Source organism: Sparus aurata, chromosome 4, assembly GCF_900880675.1.
Source record: "Sparus aurata chromosome 4, fSpaAur1.1, whole genome shotgun sequence".
Classification (NCBI taxonomy): domain Eukaryota; kingdom Metazoa; phylum Chordata; class Actinopteri; order Spariformes; family Sparidae; genus Sparus; species Sparus aurata.
This window is the reverse complement of record NC_044190.1, coordinates 20,587,337-20,607,617: the sequence shown is the minus strand read 5'-3', so window position 1 is coordinate 20,607,617 and position 20,281 is coordinate 20,587,337. Positions and strand designations below refer to the sequence as shown.

Genomic DNA, 20,281 nt, shown 5'->3' with positions numbered 1-20,281 from the left:
ATCATCTAAACAGACTGATGTACTTGACTCATTGTGTCATTATTTTGTGAAAGTACCAGTCATTCCTACAATACTGTTCCTATCAATAAGTTCCAATTTGTGCCTTGTTTTGGTCAGAAATATTCGGATATATATGATTTTGAGGGCCAGTCCTAAAATGTATGAAGTGTATATTCAAAATATAGAGGTTTATATCTCGTATCACTATTGGCCTAAAAAAAACAAAAAACTGAGGGGATAAATGTAAGTGGGCTATTAGAGCGTAACAGTAGCAAAAGTAGAGAAGATTCATAAGGTGAATTAATGTTCATTATACACCAATACTTCAATACTTTTTTCAACATACATTTCTGATAAACCAGAGGCTGTAGCAGTACATGGATGGAGCTGCCCAAAAGCAGTTTATGGCTCATGAATTCAGCTTTTTTATTTGTGAAAGGAAAAATGTGCGATTTCCTTTGTCAAAAAGTGACTTTAATACTGTATCTATCTCACTTTGAGGTGGATCTATACAGTGAACAGAAGTTGTACTGGTGATACTTTAACATATGACATTCAAACACTTGAGGAAACACACTTAATTACGTTTATGTCGAGAGATGAAAAGATTAACAGCACTCACACATCTCCCGGTGGTATCAACCTTCTTACATAACTAATGTGAGATTCCGATGAAGCCCTTACTCCACATGGATTTGTATACAACAGTGAAAGTATTTATCATTAATACATAATGCATTTAATAGCAGCAGCTACAGAGTCCTATCCCACAGCAGTGAACATGCACCATCAATAATATATACATTGGAAATTGACTTTAAAGTGCACATTAATTGATTCACACTAAAATAAATAACAGCAACGTCAGCGCCATTTAGTCTCAAGTTCACATCTCAACAAAGCCCTTTTAATCGCCCGTACAGAAGTTATTATAGTTACACAGAAACAGCTATCAGATTACGGTCAGGTGTAGGGCTACACACGTATTCATGTGCAATATGTAGGACAAAAAAGTTTTGGGAAATTTGCTTCACTTCCTGGAGTCTATTTGTAGATTTTACACTTTAGGTTTTGTAAAGAAGATGATATAAAATGTTAATTAGTGAACCTGGGAGTTGCTGGTAGGTGGATTTGCTTTTGTACGCAGCATGTCTCCTCCAGGTTTCAGTCTCCTGGCTGTAGCCTCAGATTTCCGAACAGATATGAGAGCGGTGTCAGCCTTATCTTTTCTAACTCTCAGAAAGAAAGCAAATACTTCCCAAATCGTTTTCTTTATTGAATACACATGAAATAACTTAATCATGTCTATATAATCACACTACATAGCTATAAGTCTGTGCCTCTCTTCAGTGCGACCACACGAAACATTTACACCAGCACAGAGTCGTCGTGAAGCTCACTGAGTGTTTCTCGTCAATCAAGATGTTTTGCCTCCAACGTGCCTCATTCTTGCCTGAGAGCTCAGCAGGCGTACGGCGGAGGTTTCTCAAAGGGGCTGTAGGAGGACCCGTAGAGGACGGGAGCGTTGGGTGTCAGCATGTAGCCTCCTGGTTCCTGGGTGCCTCCCTGAGGCTGTGGCTGGGTGGGAGCCTGCTGAGAGGGCTGCTGGTTCTGGTTCTCTTCAGACAGACAGGTGCTGGACGCGGGGCCTCCCTCAGGGATCAGCTGGGGAGTGGCAGGAGGCTGATAGCTGCCGTTATGCTGTTGGAGAGGAGAAGAGACAAAGGCAGGGAGAGGTAAGTTGCAGACGGTATGTGCGAGGAGAGCCAAAGATGGCTAAAATTATTTCTGAGGTGTGTTTTTTTATTTGATCGATTGCGTTGTTTGGTCCTCTGATAGCAGCCACAGAGAAATCAGCAAATATTAGCCATCATCAATAGAAAATCTGAGAGATAATACAAATTGCAATTACAATGGGTCTGCTGATTTGAGGTGATTGGCTTGTTGAAGTACTACAGCTCCCGTCAGGGTTTACGCTGTGCCCAGCCCAGTCTCCAGAATAAAAAGTTGGCATTGTGCTTTTCTGCAAAACACGGATAAATTAAATGTGCATGTTTCACACATGTCAGATCAACATTACTGCAGTAAGTGTCACATCATGTTCACATTACATGTACATGAGCTGACTTTCATGATGGGATGAGGGGAGGGCATGGTGGAGAGACAACTGTTCAAGACAGCGTTTCAACATTTGTAAGCGTGAAACCATATTTTACACGAGACCGTTTGTTTTGGGGCTAAAAAAGATCTTTTTCTAACCCTAACAAAGTCTTGACCTAACTGAACCATAAGCGCAGCGCTTGTCATGACATGAAATAGAAAATGTAACCTAAACAAATGTAAAAACGCAACATAAAAACATTGTAAGTGTCCCAATTTCCGTGGTTTGCTGGCTTTCATTCTGGCCATTAAACTGGTCAGGGGATCCGTTTATCAGGTCAGGCATTCCTGGCCTTGGATGAGCACCATGAAAAAAAAACCCATTATATTTCTTTATGTCTTCCTAACCATGGGGTTTTTGTGCCTAAACCTAACCAGACAATAAGCTTTGTGTAGCCACAACATGAAAAAGAAAATGTAATCTGAAAAAACGTAAAGCTGCAGCATAATGTTTTGCCTGAAGAGACCCGTTTTGGGTGACAGGTATGTAGCCTATGACGTCGTATGTGAACAGAACAGTGTTTGCAGAAACGTTACACCAAAGCATTGGAAAACTGTGAAGTTTAACGATCAAGAAAGCAATTCAAGTTCATCCTGGGGGGACGATGAATGTTTGAACCGAATGATGAGGTGTGAGTGCAGATACACAGGCTTCTCTCTGGTCAAGTGCTTTGAGGTTAGGGTGAAACAGCTGTGCAGCAAGACCACATTTGATCCAGTGCTGCTCATCTGGTTTCAAAACTAAATCACTGGAACAGAGGATTGGCCTTGTTTTGAAAAACACAGGTGTGGATAATCATTTTCTATCCAGGTGACGCAGCCAACATACCAAGACCCTGAAACTGAAGTAGCTAAATTGCATCCAACCATCACTAATTTTGTTATCCACGCCTGTACTTTCCCTACAGTGTAATGAAAAGGTGCCTATAATTGGTTCTTTCTCACCTGCATGGGTATTGGATAGTTGGGGTAGGCGGGCAGAGCCTGTCCTGAAGGACAGAAGCCAGCGTAGCTGAGCATGTGTTGGGTCGGGTTGTACAGGATGTGGGGTGGCGGCGTGGGGCTGGGGGCCATCTGTGGAGCTGGCTTCTGCTGCAGGGAAACAGTAAAAAATAGTTTGGGAAGTCATCATAAGCGAGCGAGCGTGCACCAAATGAACTTCAGGAACAATAATCGTAAAAATCAGAACCATTAAAACGTGTCTTAAAAAGATTACCAGACTACCGTTCATGCCAGAGGAACTGGATTTTATCACTTTCATGTGTGAGCAGTAGATTTTGGATAAGTGAGTTAATAGAACAAAGATGGCCGCACACACACGAACCAATACTGTTTCAAATAAAGCTTTGGTAAAGTAAGAGAGCAGAAAAGAAAGGCTCACACTACAGTGTAATGTACTTCGATGACACACCCTAGAGATCACACAGGCAGGAAACAGATGTTTCCAGATGACTTTACGTTGGGGCCTGTAATAAGAAACAGTAACTACATGAGTATAATAAAAAGCCTGCATCAAAGTGCTGCAGCTTTTTATTTCCCTCAGCTCTGCCTTCAAATATTCTGTCTTTGAATTTTCTGTAGTCTTTCACTCCAAAGAGCACTTTTATTTTTACTTCTAAACAGACACTCCAGTTTTTTTTTTCTCTTTTTTTGACTCCTCACCATATCTTTGTATGCCCCAAGGATCGCGGCAGCGATGATTCCCAGGAACATGCCGAGCACGTTGAGCGCCACTGAGGCCCACAGCAGGCGGTGCAGGTGGATCACATCCCAGCAGCTGCTGACCCCGGTGAACTCATAGTACTGTGTGTGGTACTCTGTGCTGGAGGAGGAGAACAGCTGTGAGCTGGTATGTCTCAGTTATTTTTATTATTATTATTATGAATCACAAAGCATGTGTAGTTCATATTAAGGGACGAAAACAGAGAATCCATCACACTGGCCTTCACTTTTACTAAGTTTAAGCCTTTCAAGCAGCCATTTATCGTCTAATAACTGAGGAGTGGAGATGTTGAAAGCAGGGAGAGACTTTTTTGGAAAATTCTTCCATTTTAGTGCGTCGAAGAGCTCATGGAAAACTCGAGAATACTGGGTTTAAAAGTTGGCTGTAGAATAGGAAACTCTTTCATGCAAGAAAGCAAATGTATCTAGCTGCAGCACAAACGTGAGTGAAGTTGAACTTCTCAAATACGGTTCTTGTGGTGTTCGTAGGCTGACTGGGTCACAGACGAGACCAAAAACTATACACTAATGACGCTTATAAGTTGTGTTTATGCTCATGAAGATCATAAAATTATTTTAAAAGAAAGGGCAAAAAATACGTGAACTTACAACAGCATAATGAAATGCTTAAAGTGGGATACAAACCAACAACACTTTAACCACTTGGCCATCATGGCTGATATCTGATACACAGTTGTCTCACCCTTCACAGTTGTACAGGTAGCAGCAGTAGCAGGTGTTGCTTCTCAGTTTCAGCTTGCATGCTTTGTCGAAGGAACGGCACGTCACCTGCAGTGTGAGAGAAGAGGTCCTCTGAGCTTTAATCACTTGTAATAATAGAAAGACACAGAAATTCATGTAGAAATCGGTCTGCATGTCAACAGGTCATTTTCCAGAACTTCTTTTTGCTTTGTAGTTTTGATTTTGAGTAAAAGTGAACTTGTTGAACTTGCTGTTGCTGTCGGCGCAGTGACATTACTTGGCCACTAGATGTCCCCACACACTCTGACTATTTCAACTAAGCACCAAAAGGCTGCAGGAACTCCAAATATAATACTTTGTCGCCCTAAAATGCATTTAAAGCATCATTGACATCAATAAAGAGACAAATGCTGAGACACAAACATACATGTGTGTAGGAGGAGGAAGTTAAAGGTCTTGAAGTGAATGGAAAACTCGCTGGGTTACTCCAGGTTACGATTAGAGTATTACTCTAATCATTTTATGTTTAAATAATGCAACCAGATATCAAGTGTGCACACAGTATATGTGTGTATGAGAGTCACCTCGGTGTAATAGCTGTCGTACATGTAGCCCGATCCACTGGCGTAGAAGTCGCACATGTCCTCCTGCAAGGGCCTCGTGTCCTGTGTGCGTTGGAAACATCAGTCACAAGGAAACAGACACACAAAACGCTGCTCCGTGCATCACTTTCTTGTTCTAGTGTAAATATTTTTCAAATTAGACACTTTTTGTACTCTCGTATCATGCGAAGTTACACGTGTGTGATTCTGTCTGCCCTCCTCCAACACGTGCCTGATCCAAACCATCCACTGCAGCAGACCACAGAAACGTCCAGCGTTAAAACCTCCCCAGACTTTATATAAAGTGAAATATAATGAGATTGGAACAGAGCTTGAAGGTGCAATAAATATGACTTATACCGTCCCGTGAGCACAAAATGAATATATCTGCAGACGTTTGATAGCGCTGATGATCAATATCAGAGACTCGGTGCCAGGTGCTGAGAGGTCCAATCCACGCTCATTAAGACACTCGTTAAAATTCATTAGGCCGGTGTGACGAACTGAGGTGGTCGCGTCCATGTGTCCGAACACAGAGAACATCTCCTCCATATTTGGCCTCTCTGCATTTCCATATAAACAAATTCAGGTATTCGAACAAATTGGATTTCATGCTTATTGATTTGTTCTGGCAGTTCCGGGAGAAATTGTCTTCTGACTGACGACGAGAATGTTTGAGTCTTCCTGTCAAAACTCAATCGAACACAAACATTATGTAACAGTGCTCATGTTTGCAGTGGGAAGACGATCAATAGTAAGACGAAGATCTTTTTTTATGTGCTTCTTTCTCTTTTAATACAAAATAGTCCCTCAGTTTCCCCGTGATAATGAGTCTAATCATAAGTTATTGATGTCATTATCACAAGATAACAAGTGGTGTTCTGTAGATTCTGTAGCCAATTCACTGCAGGCACCACTGCATTGTGTGTAGAATCACCTTTCACTTCAATCAATGACTGACACAGGCTGAAATTGCCTGATACCTTGCTGTTGTGGAAAAGACACATTTAAGAAGACATTATAAAGGCCACAGCTTTACCAGCGGCCTTTATAATGTCTTCCTAAATGTGTCTTTTCCAAAGTGATGTCTCAGGAAAACATGGTTCATTACCTGGAGATCTCGAGAAAAAAAGACGTTTTTATCTCGTGATAATGACACGAGTAACTTGTGATCTCAAGAAAACAGATAAAATTGAACTCATTATCATGAAAAAAGTGGAGGAAATAATATATTTGATCCATGGATGCTTAGGGCGTCCTTACATCAAACTGGACAAACAATGGAAACGGATTTAAAGATCCATTTTCTGGATGATTACATCCATCATTTGTTGTTTCAAATCGGTGGTTTTATTTGTTCGCATCACGGCACAAAAGCTTCCGGTGTCTTTCGAGAAAGTAAAGTTTTGACAGATTTAATCAGCTCTGTCATGCTGAATGTCTCCCCGTCTCTGCAGGTCAGACTCTGAGGTTAGTTGGTCTGCTCTACCCGTCTGCTGCTGTGACGGTGCAGACAGTTCTGTCTGATTACATCTACAAACTTCCTGAACTGACCTGCAAAACCCCCTGTTCTCTGTTGACCTGTGTGATTTCATTTGGTGCGTGAATGTAGAACAAAAAGGGTGAATTAATTTGTTTGTGTTTTGTTCTTTTCAGTACAGGTGTAAAACAGTATGTGATACTTACGATGAACTCCGAGGCGATGATTCCATCCACGATGGCACAGAAGAACGACGCGATGACCCCGATACTGATGAATATGATCGCTGCCGTGAGCTGAAGAGAGGGAAAGTGTAGAGGATGAGACACAGAGGCAGGAAATGATTTTGCGCAGACAAAGAAAGTACCAGAAAGTATCATCAGAGGAAACGTTTGAGATTATCAGCTTATGTTTACCATTATTTGAAAACACTGGACATATTTCTAAGCACAGAAGTTGTCAAAGAAATCATATACAGTTTTATCACCAAATCTGATGTGGAACCCTTGAATTTGCAGCAAACATAAATCTATTCATTTATTCATTTAAAAGAAGAGTCATGACTTGTAGCTGTATTCTCTTTTATTGAGTAACTAATAATTACAATAATGTTAAAGATAGCAGGCGTAAACATAAAAATTGGGAAAATTAGTCAACATTTTATCATACACACACACACACACACACACACACACACACACACACACACACACACACACACACGTCAGCTTGGTGTTTCTGCTGATGTGTGTCCTGATTGGTCGTCTGCAGTGTCTGGACCACAGGACGATAAAGGAAATGTACAGCTTCTCACTCTGCCAGCGCAGAGGTGCTTTGTGGGTAATTTATGGGCAAAGAGGCAACATACACAGCCTTTTGTGCCAGCAAGGTCGATCTAATATTCCCCCAATCTGATACACAGATGCACACTCACGACCACATGCACACGCACACACACGCACACACAGGCCTGGACAGAAGGATACCCACACATACACACAGCCCTGTTAAATAATCCCAAGCACCTGATCACCGATCGGAACCCTCAAATCTTTACTTTTCAATCAACAATTGTAAGTACTTTTCTGATATCACACACACACACACACACAACCGAGCAGACCCAGCTGGCTGATCACAGATGTCTGATCATGAACTTTATCACTGAGCATCGTTTACTGTCTGTTCAATCGCTCCCGTAGGACTGAACCTCCTGTACTGAAGCAGCAGATTAAGCACACTCTTTTTTTGCTATCCACTGTATTCACATCTGAAATGTCAGGCAGTCCGTCCAAAAAACTAATAAGAGAAAGCAAAGTATAGCCTACAGTATGTCTACTGATCCTACACTGACATGAGATTAATGTGATTCAAAGCAGAGTTTTATATTTATTTATTTATGATCCCTGCTGTTTATGTATGATCCTCAGTTTTTTTAAACGTATTTCATCCCGAAGATCCTTCTCTGGTCTTGGTTTGATCATTTGGGCTGAGGAATAAGTAAAAAATTGTGAGACTCAGATTCTCCATGTTTGCTTAAGATCATCTGGGTTTTTTTTTTTCATCAACTCCTTTTTTCTTTGGTGCCAAAAAGAATGTTTGTTTGTGAGACTAAAAGTGACAAAATCACATGACACCAAAACTAAGAAACTGTCAAAGAAGGTGCCTGTACACTAGTTAGCTGAATCGCTAATGCTACTACTATCACCTGTGCTTTTCCTACTTAGTCAAAATGCCTGCTGCGAAAAAAGGCTGATTAATTTGTTCAATTGGGATAAAGAAGAGATATTAAACAGTATTAAAAATAATACGTTTTGGATATTGTTACCGGCTCTGTACACCTTCACAGGTGTTTTCACTTATGCTGGCTGCCCAGAGGAAACGAAAATTGGAAAAGAGATCTCAGTAGTGTCTCATTCATTTCTCCTAGACAACTATGAGATCTATGTGAGACCAAAGTGAGGCTGTGGCTGTTTTCTCCTGTTTCTCAATTGTTTCTCCTGAGAAACAGGTGCAGAAAATCTCAACTTGGGCTCCCTGTAAGTTTCAAAGGAGATCTCATCAAGCTCTCAATGAAGTTTCAGAATGTCTCCCCAGTGCTGGAAAGGAGCGAGGTTTAAGCGGTAAAGTCTCAAGTCTCAACTATTGCTCCTAAGGAATTTTAGGAGAAACAAATGAGAAATGTTTAAGACCAAAAAAGAGTACAACGAGACTGAAATGAGTACTCTCATTGAGCTCCTTTACGGCTCCAAAGCCATAAAGGAGCAAGCTTTGAGCAGTAAAATCTTCCTCTGGGTGGTTAGACCTCTGCTCAGGTCGACGTTTGGTGGAGCTGTGCTGGAAATTATGTGATGTTGTCAGTTAAAATGTGACATAGAGTGGACTTAATTCTGGTTTAACACTTGGTTTTGTAGCAGCAGGAGCGGAGAGTCCTGCTTCAGTGGAAAGACGGCGCAGTCTGCGGCAGCAGGTAAAAAAAAAAAAACCACGGCTGATAATCAAAGAGCAGCAGAGAAACGGAGATGCCGTAGTAAGCGTTACTTGTTACTAATCGTTTTACAGCATCCGAGTGTTCCCGAAGACAGTCCAGTGTCTTTACCTCCCAGCCCTTTGAAATATAGCGTGTATATTAGTCTGTATTGTTTACGAGCAGTTTTTGGCCCCGGGGGAAAAGAAATTTGCTGCTGGACTCAATACTGATCCTTCCAACTACATTTTATTTAATGAAACTGTTTCAATCACAATGTTTTATTCACTTACGCAGCCTTTCAGCTTAGGTTGTACAGATTTAAGGGATATGAAGCGATCTGAGATATTATTATATCACAGCACGCAAAAGTAGGATGGAGGCACCTGGGAAACCTCAGAGGAAACTTCTAACTCAAGCAAGAGGAAATATTTTGTTCATGTTTCAGTCATTGGTCATTTATGAATAACATCATCTGTGATTATCGTCGGTTGACTTGCATAACCTTTCACTTTAGGTTACACAGATTTTAGGGATATGAGAAATGACATCACTGCAGGCAAAAACGTCAGAGTTCAGCTAATTTACTTACCAATTTACAAAAATACTCTAAGAAAACCATCCTGGGCCTCAGGACAGCTGAAAGTCTTTCCCACTTGGTGCTCCAGTGTTTGAGTTCTGTCGCTCTAACAGGTCAAACAAAGGTAAAAAGCTCAGTCTGCACACAAATTGTAGTGAAAACACCCGTTTATGTGGACCACTGGTATGCCGAGCCTTTACATTATAGGCTGTATTTGTTTTTGTTCGATAGGGTTACAGAAAATCAGAAATAAACATGTCCGTTCAATATAGTGCCACGAATGTCTAAAACAGGAACATGATCAGACTTATTTAATTTGACTCAGCGTAGTTTTAGTTAACCTCGTGGCCATCGATACGTCTATAACTGCACTTGTGAGAATAGCACAAGGAGTGGTGAGGATAAACGAGAGGATATTAGACGAATTTCCCTCAACAAAGTGAAATAAGAGCCAGCCTGAGGAAATAAGCTCTTTCTGGGTGGGTTTTATCTGCCACCGGCCCAGACTCTCCACTTCATTAGCGGTTTAAATGACTCTGCTTTTATGGGCTGCAAGTGGGAGATGAGCAGCAGCAGAGACAATAGAGCCTGACAACTGCATTACTTCACATTACCTTAGCACCAGCTGCCAGCACATAAAACACCTCGACGCACACTCTCTCGTCCAAATCCCCCCAAATCTCCCCTGATACGACTCAAGCAGAGCGAAAAATCAAATACTGTAAAAAGATTAAAGACACACAGATACTGTAGATGGTTCTCTCTCAGGAGTCCAGTTAGTAAAGAAATATTTAAAAAGTCAGAAAGGATGGACATTTACTCAAGTACTGGTATTTTCTATTATCATTATATTGTGCTACTTTATATTTCTACTTCGCCACAGTCCAGGGAGAAACATCAGGCTGTTTTGTTACCACACTTAATGTATGTGAGGGCTATTTTTTAATGTACTTTTTATATTTTATATCCAAAAACTGTATAAAACACAGTGGCCCTCATTTATCAAACGAACGTACGGCAGAAAAACGTGCGTACGACCATTTCCACGCAAACTTCGGCATTTATCAATTTGGACGTGAGCGGGAGCTACGATCAAATCTCACGTCAGGTCTGAGATCGTGTACGCAAATCTGAGTCTGTGGATTTGCGGTGCAGAACAGCAAAATCTGGCTGAGTCTGAAAATAACAAACCTCAGCTGTCATTAAGCATAAGCAGTCACATATTTAGATCAGATCAAAACGGATTCTTAAAACGAATAAAACAAAAACATTTGTTTAGAAAGCCCACGTTTTTACTGATAGTCTACCACTTTTTTGTAATATAAAATATGATAGGCTAAATAACCTAACATGACAACTAATTAACGGAATACCTAATAACCTGCTACAGAGCAGGAACGCAGACACAGTGCGCACACACGCACACGGGTCACAGTGGAGCTGTTCGGGCTGCTGAAGGGCAGGTGGCTCTGTCCCGGACCAGCAGGGGGAACGCTGCTGTATACCCGGAGAAAGTGTGTGATATTATTTTGGTCTGTCAAGTTTTGCACAACATCGTATTAGTGAACGGAGCCTTTGATGTGTCGGCGCAGCCAGATGAGCCAATGCCCATGGAACCGTGGCAGCACAGCCTCCACTGGGGGCTACACGGAGGACACAGGACCTCATTCATCACCTTTAAAACGTAAAGTATACCTTCAACTCTTGCAAATGCTCTGCAGTATTTAATCAGTAATGTGAAGTATTGGTGGAATTGGCTAAAGGCATAATAAACACAGAAAATGGACAACATTTAGTCATTTTAACACTTTATTAAGGCTTTTTTAGAGTTTCATTAATTTCTTTTAATGTGTTATTTATTGCCTCATGTGCGCCGACAACTGAGGCCAATAAACTGCATATTTCTGTTTGTCTGTCCAGGACCTCTGCCGTGATGATGTTTGGTCTGGACACAGCACCGGGGCCAGAGGGCACGCGCTCTGGGGAGGAGACCTCGCCGACATGATGCTGGTGTCTGGCTCTGAAACATTTAAAAATACAATAAAAATGTATACCCATGTAACATGTGTAAGCCTAATTATTTGTAAGAAATGTGAACAGTCAGAGTTTGATAGATTTTACAATGCAAGCAAAAGGGGGTTGTTAGTTACCATTCTGCTCTGACGCGAGTGCGTCTGCGTCACCTCAGCTGGAGTCCGTTCCTCTGGCAACACTGTTGACTGCCTCCGTTATTCTCTTCCATACAGCGTTTTTATGACCTCCTTTTATTCCATTTTTCAGACTGCCAAAAAGCACATCTTTGTTTTGCTCCACCTCGGATGTCAGGATGCCGATCTCCATCTCAGAACAGTTTATTTTCTTGCCAGTGTTTCTTCTCTCCATGTTTGACCTCAGTGGGCGAGGCCTCCGAACCAGGAATATTTAAGGGCGTAACATGTTAATGACGATCGAATTCAGCCGCCGCATTTATCAAGACCCACTCATTCCTACGCTCAGATTGGTCAGATACGAATGTTTCATAAATCACACGTGTGTCCTGTCGTACGACCAATTCTGCGCTCAGATCTGCGCCCGTTTTCACGCAAGATTGATAAATGAGGGCGAGTGTGTTGACCAAAAGATCCGCTACAACAGTAAAACGCTACTTCGTGATACTCTCAGGTATGTTTCGCTCACAGTACATTTGCTACAGTAGCATTTTGAATTAAGCACTTTTACTCTTAATGAAGAATTTCTACATAAAACTTTTGTCACTTTGACTTAAAACCTAGAATAATTGATTTTCATGACCACTTGGGGAGAGCAGAAACAAGTTGTGACCACAACACTGACATATTGTCAACTTAAATGATGAACTTGGTGGCAAACAGCTGCTTATAAACCCATTCAGCAATGACATTAGTAACATTAGCAATCATTTGACACATGCTTATTTTTACCTGATGAATACAAACTCTGTTTTAGCTCTATGTTTGGTCTCCATCACCTCCTGAGGGACAGATCTGGCCCTAAAGCAGCTGAAATTTGCTGCTGAGCGTTTAATGTCAGAGAGCAGCAGTGATTGGGTAACACCTTACAAAATAAGCCGTTTGTCGTGGCTCGAGTTATTTCCTGTTTTATTTTGAAGTTGTGTCCTCATGTCAGATTTTCCTTTCCATTTCCTCCCTTTGTCTGTTTTCCCGCCCTTTTCACTCCTCACCTGTGCTTAATTAGGTAATTACCCCTTGTGTCCTCCTCTCTCTGGCAGTTCACCTGTTTGTGTTCCTGGCTTTTGGTTCCTGCTTCCTCGCCTTATCTTGTTTGTAAGTAGTTTTTCTTTTGTTTCTTGGTTATCTCCTGTTTTGTTGTCTTCCCTTTGTCGCTACATTTTTGGATTTATCGGATTTAGACTTTTTATCTTTTTGTTACACGTATAAAAAAAATCCCAGATTCATCTGCACTGTTTCTGTTTCTCTCCAATGTCTTGGCAGGCAGTACGTACGCAGCCACCTTAAGATTAGAGCCTGACTGATTTATCGGGTGGCCAATATTATCGGCGGGCTGGACAGCTACACAAAGAGCTAAAAGTCACTATAAAGCTCTGTTAAGCAGAAGAGGGCTGCAGATTGAGGTGATAATTCTCTGCAGGTTCATCACTACAAAGCCCAGCGACGCCTTTCACTTTCGCTTTTCACATTTGATTCGTTGTTATTGTGAAAATAGTAATTACAGCCACTTAAAGCACTGAAAAACAGATACCAGTAAAAAAAAACAAAGAAGCTCAAACAAAGTTTTAGAGGGGAAGATACATCAGTGACCAAGAGATAAAGACACAGAGAGACGTTTTATAGGAGTCAGTAAAGATACCTATCAGGTTATGTAACTGAAGATCGCTGACTGCTGCAAGGTCTCGTTCCCTGCTCAGTGGTCCAGTGACCAATCATGACCACAGCTGGACACACTGGTAATAAGCCTGCGTTCGGTAAAATACGGCCCTTTAAAAGGTTCACCGTTCTGCTCTCTGAGCTGCAAGGTGACCGAGAGGACGGCGGTCTGTGAGATGCAAAGAACACGAGCTACATGAAGCATTTAGTCATAAAGAAATCTCACAGCGTATCGGCGCAGCGAAGCCTGTTTTAGGAGCAGCAGGGTGAGTGCAGATAGGAAGTTTTTCTTTTCTTTTAATTTCATGCTCCGCAATCCTTTCAAACATTTTGGAGGACAAGATAAGACGAAATGAAACGTGGCATTATACGAGTCATTAATTTTTTTTTTTTTTTTAAGCTTTATCCAAGAAATGTCAGTGGAGCACAAATGTGTGATTTACCTGCAACACGCCTCACGTTCATAAAGACAGGTAAAAAATGATGTGTGTGTATAGATTTGTGTTCCCGTCGGATGAAATTAGATCAAATCACCAGGTTTTCTCCTGGGGGTGACATGGTTTTGTTTTAGCATGTCTGTTTTTGATTAATTATAAGCTTTCAAAGTAAAATCTACAATGTTTGTCACACCATGACTAAAACTATACCTCAATTTTAACCAGGACTAGGAGCCGAGTCATCAGCAGGCTGAAGACTGCACGGCTGCCTAATGGACACACTGGATATTTTTTCACACACTCTCCACCCGCAATTGTGGTGACAAATTCCACAGTGGTGGTAAACCATGATCTTTTCCTGAACCTAACCAAGTGGTTTTTGTGCATAAAGCTAACGAAGCAAAAGCACAGCCCTGTGATGAGAGAGAAAAAGAATAATCAAGCTAAACAAACGTAATGTTCCTCGACTGATGTTAATAAAATGTTGTGCTTTCTGCGTTAGATATCTTCAATCAGGAGTCAAACGGGACACGTCCTTGTTCTCTGACCGTTTACAGTTAAAACAGCATCAAACAGTTCATCAGCTGCTTTATAAGGGTCTGAGGGCTGCCACATCCAGGAAGTAAGAGAAGCACCAGAGCCAAGCTCTCAGGTGTCCGGGGCATTGTGGTATGGTTAGCAGTTGTTAGACCGACCTCTGCTCAGCCAAGCCGGCTCTCGTGTTACAGCAGGAGCCTCGGACGTAGCGGGGAAGAAGACACCTGTGTGAGAGGAACATTGTGCCACATGTGCCTGAGACGACGCAGTGATCATACCATTCAGGACTGATCACAGGACAGGGAGTGATGCCGGAGAGGCGGACAGGTGCAGCGTTTAGTAAATGTCTTTTTTACACAAAGAGTAAAACAATAGCAACGAGTCGGAGTGAGAGCCAAACTCTGTAAAACAATGCTTTTTTAAAACTATGTCAGCTTTTCAGCCATATAGAGTCTTCACAAGTGTGAAAGGTATCCTTGTAGAGCGGATTAGACGGGTTACACTGTAGCGTAACGTAAGACAACGACACCCTGGACGCCACATGAAAAATTCACGAGACACACAGATAGCACAGTCATGGTGACGGGCCGAGGGAGCATCTATCACACAAAGACAATGTCTTCTTTTTCTGCGGACTGAAACAAACCTGTTAAACATCTCTGAAAGGTTTTTAAAGTCATTTCAGAAAAAATAAATATGGATGGGCTTTTTTCAGCTTCAATTGTGAATTGATTGAGCTAAGCAGCCTTAGCTTAGTGCCACAGAGTGGTGCAGTTTTTAAATATTCGACAGTTAAATTTTAAAGTGCCATGTCTTAAAAATGGCGGATGCTAACAAGTGGCTAAATGAGACTACAGAAGTTGTCACTGACATTAAATGTCATCACACCGAACACGGAGACTCATCTCCCCACTTGTCCGTCTTTACAGGCCGATTTTAGTTACAAACTATTTTAAATCTAACTTGCAACGCAATTTATAGAAAACATGTATAGTCATTTTGTAGTCAGGCGCTTAGCGGCGGTGACGTTCAGGTCATGCGACTGCGATGTGGTCTGTTTGTAGCCTGACATCAACTTTCCACTTACAATTAATTTATGCTTTGAATGTCACAAAAGTGGTGTTCATCTGTGAAGATTATCTTGCAGAACAGTACATGTAAGTATCATAAAACTTGTGTTTCAGCGATAATCCAAAATTCAATTCAGAAATCTCATATGCTTTTGGGTCAAGGGAACCAGGGAGATGCTAACCTTGGCTGCACCTCTCTATAGAGCATATAGGCTACGATATAGTACACAATTGAGTATCCATAGTATGTAGCTATTAGTTATGGAGAATATTATAGATTAAACAAAACTGCCCGAAGAATTGAGATAAAAGGGTGAAATTACAAATCCGCCTGCTACTTTAGCAACATCACAGCCACACTGGGCTACTGATATTTCAGAACCACAGTCGCACAAAGCTCCATGAGATGAAGGGTCACTGAGTCAGACTAACATATTCAATTTAACAACCCGTCTGCCCCCGCGCTCTCTCTGTTCAGATAGGGACGATGCATTTTGGTCTAAAACAGGGGAAAGCATCCCTCCTCAAACCGCCTCCTCTCTTTAGGTCAACAATAGTATGAAAACGTCTGTATTTGTTTACCAAAACATCCATGTAGTTTGAGGAAGGCAAAAAAAACCCAGCATAGTCATTCATGTGAATAGAATTGTTGAAAACCTTATTCACATGAACTATAAAAAAAAGTCAATCCTGGATTTATGTCTTGGTTTCTTCTCTACACCATTCGATCATTGACCGGACTGTTTAATCTTCATGCTCAAATGAAGAATTATCCTACAGGACTTTTCTGACAGTAATTGAAATTAATAACAAGATATGTGGTTGGAACTTTGGAAACTTTAACTTGTTGAACGCTAAATTACATGTGTAGCCTAAAACATAAAAGCAGGGATTGGCAATCTGCTAAAGTTTCTGTGTCACTGGTGTCCTCTTCAGTCCTCGCAAGGACTTAACAGTCAATCTCATGCCGGGTCTCATGTGCTGCGAATGTGACACCGGCGAGGCTGCGTTACTTTAATGACACGGAGGCATGGTTTCTGCTTCTGGTTGCCACTCGCCCCTTAGCTTTTGGATTTGTCTGCAACTTACTCTTTTATTCTGTTTTATTTCTTTCAGAAGAGGCTGAGGCTCCAGAACTGGGGTTTCTATTTATTTTTAATTTGTTTACTTTAGCCACAACATACAAGTTAAAACACTGAGAGTTTTTAAAGGAACTCTGATCAGAGGCTTCACCCATTTCACGTACATTTTACGAGTAGTCAATCAGACGAGACAGATGTTCGGTCTGCCTGTCGGTGTCTCCACTCTGGAGTCAATGACATGATCCTTTTTGAACCTCCTGTTGTACAGAGAGGCACTGTGATGATATTAAACCCGTGTCCCTGTCTGAAATAAAGGAGCCCTGTCATCAACTGACCAATACTAACTCAATTCCCCCTCTTGTCACTGAAATCCAGAGACAATCACATTCACTCCCCTCAACCACAACTCCAGACATGCACGCTGACCCGGGCACGAGGACCCGGAACACATTACGCCGCCATCGGGTAATCAGATTTACCTCCTGCAATTTCCCATTAAACAGTTTAGTGAATTTGAAAAAGTCTGTAACATGATCGTCTAATTTATGTAGTATATATATAAACACATGTCCTGTTTTCCAGGAACAATGCTTCATTTTTAGAAGACGGATATCATGAAACTCTAAAAGCCCACAGAAGTCACTGTGAGAGAGAACCAACAGGAGGCTCAAACTTACGTGTTATGTTGCACAATTCAAGCTGTCGTTGTAAAAAAGGACAGCAGTAATGTTAGCTAGGAAGTGCTTGAATGCTAACGTTAGCATTAAGGTTATCAAATACTTGAAATAAGGCCAAATGTCCCTCCAGATGTTAACTATCTCTGGTCCTTTTAACCTTTTTATTATGTTTTTCGCTACATTGAAGGACTTGATATCGGGAGCTGGACATTTTGCAGCACAACCGTATCCCGGCATGAGCATGACGTCATAGAAAAAATGGCCGCCATGTGACTATGGTCTGTGTGTGAACTTAATAAGGCTGAGGGGGATCACGGCTACAAACATCTGTTTTATTTATCAGAGAACTTGGCTTTTGACGTGCAGAGATAGTTCGCAACTGACAAGATATTTAAGAATTACAGCCCTGCATATATTAATGTTGTCCCATAAAAGCTACCAGCTGTCATTTTAAAGATTATGTGAATGTTGTCTTTTTTCTTTTTCTGAATTTTTCCCTCGTTTCTCTTTAGCAAAATAAATTAACCGACAGCTGCCAAAATGGCAACCGTGCACATAACTGGAACAAATGATACCGCGGAGGAGCAGACTCACCATGGGTCTGCGGTTCTCCACCAGGTGGATGCCAACGATGCCCAGAAATGCTCCAAAACTCAGCTGGAGGTACAGAGAGATGAAAGTGGAGGAGAAAAAAAACATTAGGGTGTAAAGGAGGATACAACACACGCCTGTGGAGTGTTTGAGGGGTCGACTACAGGAGGTGTGACTCACGGTGATTCCTGGGTAATATCCAGCAACGGGTACGTTGTCGGTGCGAGTGGCAGAGATCAGGCCGATAGTCAGAACCACTAGAGCCAGAGCCAGCAGAGCCACGGTCACCCACAGAGCCGACTTCCTCCGACGCAGGTACTGAACTGAGGACGGATGGGAGGAAGAAACTGGGTGACAAGACAACCTCCAGCTTCAACTTCAGCCAAACTTCAAATAGTTCAAACTGCTCACGAAATCCAATGGAGGAGTCCACACAACACCCATTTTAGCATATCTACGCTGGTTGCATGTACGTTTTAGGATGGATTTTTAATGGTCACTCTTAAAACACGTTTGGGATTGACTCCTGATTATATCACAGAGTTATTAACCCCCTGCGAGCCTGAATGCAGCCTGAGATCCTCCAGCAGAGGACTGTTAGATCAGAGGTCAGGGGAGAACAAGCCTTTGGACTCGGATGGAGATCAGGCAGGCTCGCTCTGTTTACTTCTTTTAAAGCTCTTTAAAATAATTGATTTCAGAATGGCTTCTTCTTAAGTTGCCTACTCTTTCTTTTTCTATTTTGTATTTTAGGAGGTTCATTCTTATTGGATTATTACAGTTGTTTATCATTTATCTGTAATTCATCCTGTTGTTATTTCTCTGTAGAGCAGTGTGTCATTTATTCTTGAAGAGTGCTATATCAATAAATAATAATAATAATAACTGTTATTCAGGGCCAATACTGATACCGATATTTGGAACCGATATTCATTTTCAGTAAAAACGAAATTCCTCGTGTCAAAAGTACAATATTTACAAGTTCTGTGCTTGAGTAAAATGTTCAGGTATTTCCGTTTTCTGCTACTTTATACTTCCTCTCAACTACATTTATTTGATACACTGACTTATTAGTTACTGCAGGTTCAGTGTTTATAGATGTTTACCAATCAGATATTGCTGTAGACGGGACATTGTGTGAGAGAGATTATACGCTGAATATCTCCCGATAATTGGCCAGGGCCAATAATCAATCAACCCCTAAAAGTAATGATGATGATAATAATAATAATAATCTTGTCCTATCCTAACCCTCCTAATGACGTGCAATTTTGTACCAACTTTGACCCTAAAATCCATTCCTAAACCCACGACCTAAACATGCACATACTAAAATACTTTATTCCGTGTACAGTGGGCAGTGGTGGAATAAGCATTAATTCACTTAAGTAAAAGTATCAGTACAAGTAAGTAAAAATGCTCCATTATAAGTATCAGTCCTGCATCAGTAAGGTTTTCTTGTGTGCCAATTATTATAGGCTAACATTTTTAAAACTCCTGATCAGTAAAATAACTCAGGCTGTCAGAATAAACGTGCAAATACTCAAGTACAGTAAAGTAGCCTCCGTCAAATACACGATTACACATGTACTTTCTACCTCTGCAGATGAGCTGTGAAAGAACCAAGTGAAGTTTTTTTCTACACAAGAAAACCTGTATTTGAGAATTGAACCAGCTCTTTATGTTTGCTCAGGAGGACTTCTAGCTCACAGACACAGAAACATTCACTGCATTGAATTTAAACTGATTACAGCACACTAGAAATAAAGTTCACACTGTTGGTTATTAATCATGACAAGATGTCGTAAACATACCGTCCGGATCCAGGATTTCTGTCGCTGTCTGCTGAGTTGCCTGCTGAGTCTCAGGCTGCTGCATTTTGTCTCAGTCCGGATGAATTATCTGTTAAAAATGAAGAGAGATCAGGCAGGTGGAGCGACGCTTGTGGATTATTCTGTTCCTGTTGATTCAAACCAGAGTCCTCCTCATCCTCCAGCTGCGAGTGAGAGGCTTTGTTTCCCCCTTAACATTCAAACATTTCTTTAATCTGAGTAAGAGAGGGACTGTATGTGAGCACAGCTGACTCTGAGCACAGACAGGTTCAACTTTACATGAAGCCAGAGAGAGAGAGAGAGAGAGAGAGAGAGAGAGAGCAGCCAATCAGCTCCTTGTATTCACCTCAGTGATGAATTATTAAATTACTTACCTTACATAATCCATTTTAGACTTTGTATAGGTGCAAACACGTTCAGCAGGTGATTAAAGTGAATATGATGCCATAAGAATGTGGATAAAGGGAGTTTGTGATGTG

At 41.4% G+C, this 20,281-nt stretch overlaps 1 protein-coding gene and 1 long non-coding RNA gene across 5 annotated transcripts; one reads left to right on the top strand and one right to left on the bottom strand.

The window, feature by feature from the left end:
- Positions 1-452: 452 nt before the first annotated feature.
- On the bottom strand, positions 453-20,070 carry tmem255b (transmembrane protein 255B). Of its 3 annotated transcripts, XM_030413551.1 has the most exons (10): positions 19,785-20,070; positions 18,151-18,293; positions 17,974-18,036; positions 6,873-6,962; positions 5,169-5,249; positions 4,586-4,671; positions 3,823-3,982; positions 3,106-3,252; positions 1,913-2,023; positions 453-1,701 (listed from the first exon to the last, which is right to left on the bottom strand). In XM_030413551.1, exons 1-10 carry the CDS (start codon positions 19,846-19,848, stop codon positions 1,462-1,464), a joined length of 1,185 nt encoding a protein of 394 aa, XP_030269411.1. In that variant the 5' UTR covers positions 19,849-20,070; the 3' UTR covers positions 453-1,461. The 3 variants fall into 3 exon arrangements, with proteins under 3 accessions (XP_030269411.1, XP_030269412.1, XP_030269410.1); XM_030413552.1 differs by lacking the exon at positions 1,913-2,023; XM_030413550.1 differs by lacking the exon at positions 1,913-2,023 and having other exon boundaries at positions 17,974-18,293.
- On the top strand, positions 12,917-18,861 carry LOC115579856 (uncharacterized). 2 transcript variants are annotated; one of them, XR_003983754.1, is made up of 3 exons: positions 12,926-13,015; positions 13,184-13,323; positions 17,892-18,861. It is a non-coding gene; the product is annotated as an uncharacterized LOC115579856 (long non-coding RNA). The 2 variants fall into 2 exon arrangements; XR_003983753.1 differs by lacking the exon at positions 13,184-13,323 and having other exon boundaries at positions 12,917-13,015.
- Positions 20,071-20,281: the final 211 nt, after the last annotated feature.

Bases quoted from the DNA above. Each gene is read 5' to 3' on its own strand.
- tmem255b (XM_030413550.1), bottom strand. From the start codon at position 19,848: ATGCAGCAGCCTGAGACTCAGCAGGCAACTCAGCAGACAGCGACAGAA. The intron at 6,963-17,973 runs GTGAGTCTGCTC...CCCTCTCTTCAG, and splicing joins TGGAGAACCGCAGACCCATG to CTCACGGCAGCGATCATATT. The intron at 1,702-3,105 runs GTGAGAAAGAAC...CCTCTCCAACAG, and splicing joins ACTATCCAATACCCATGCAG to CATAACGGCAGCTATCAGCC.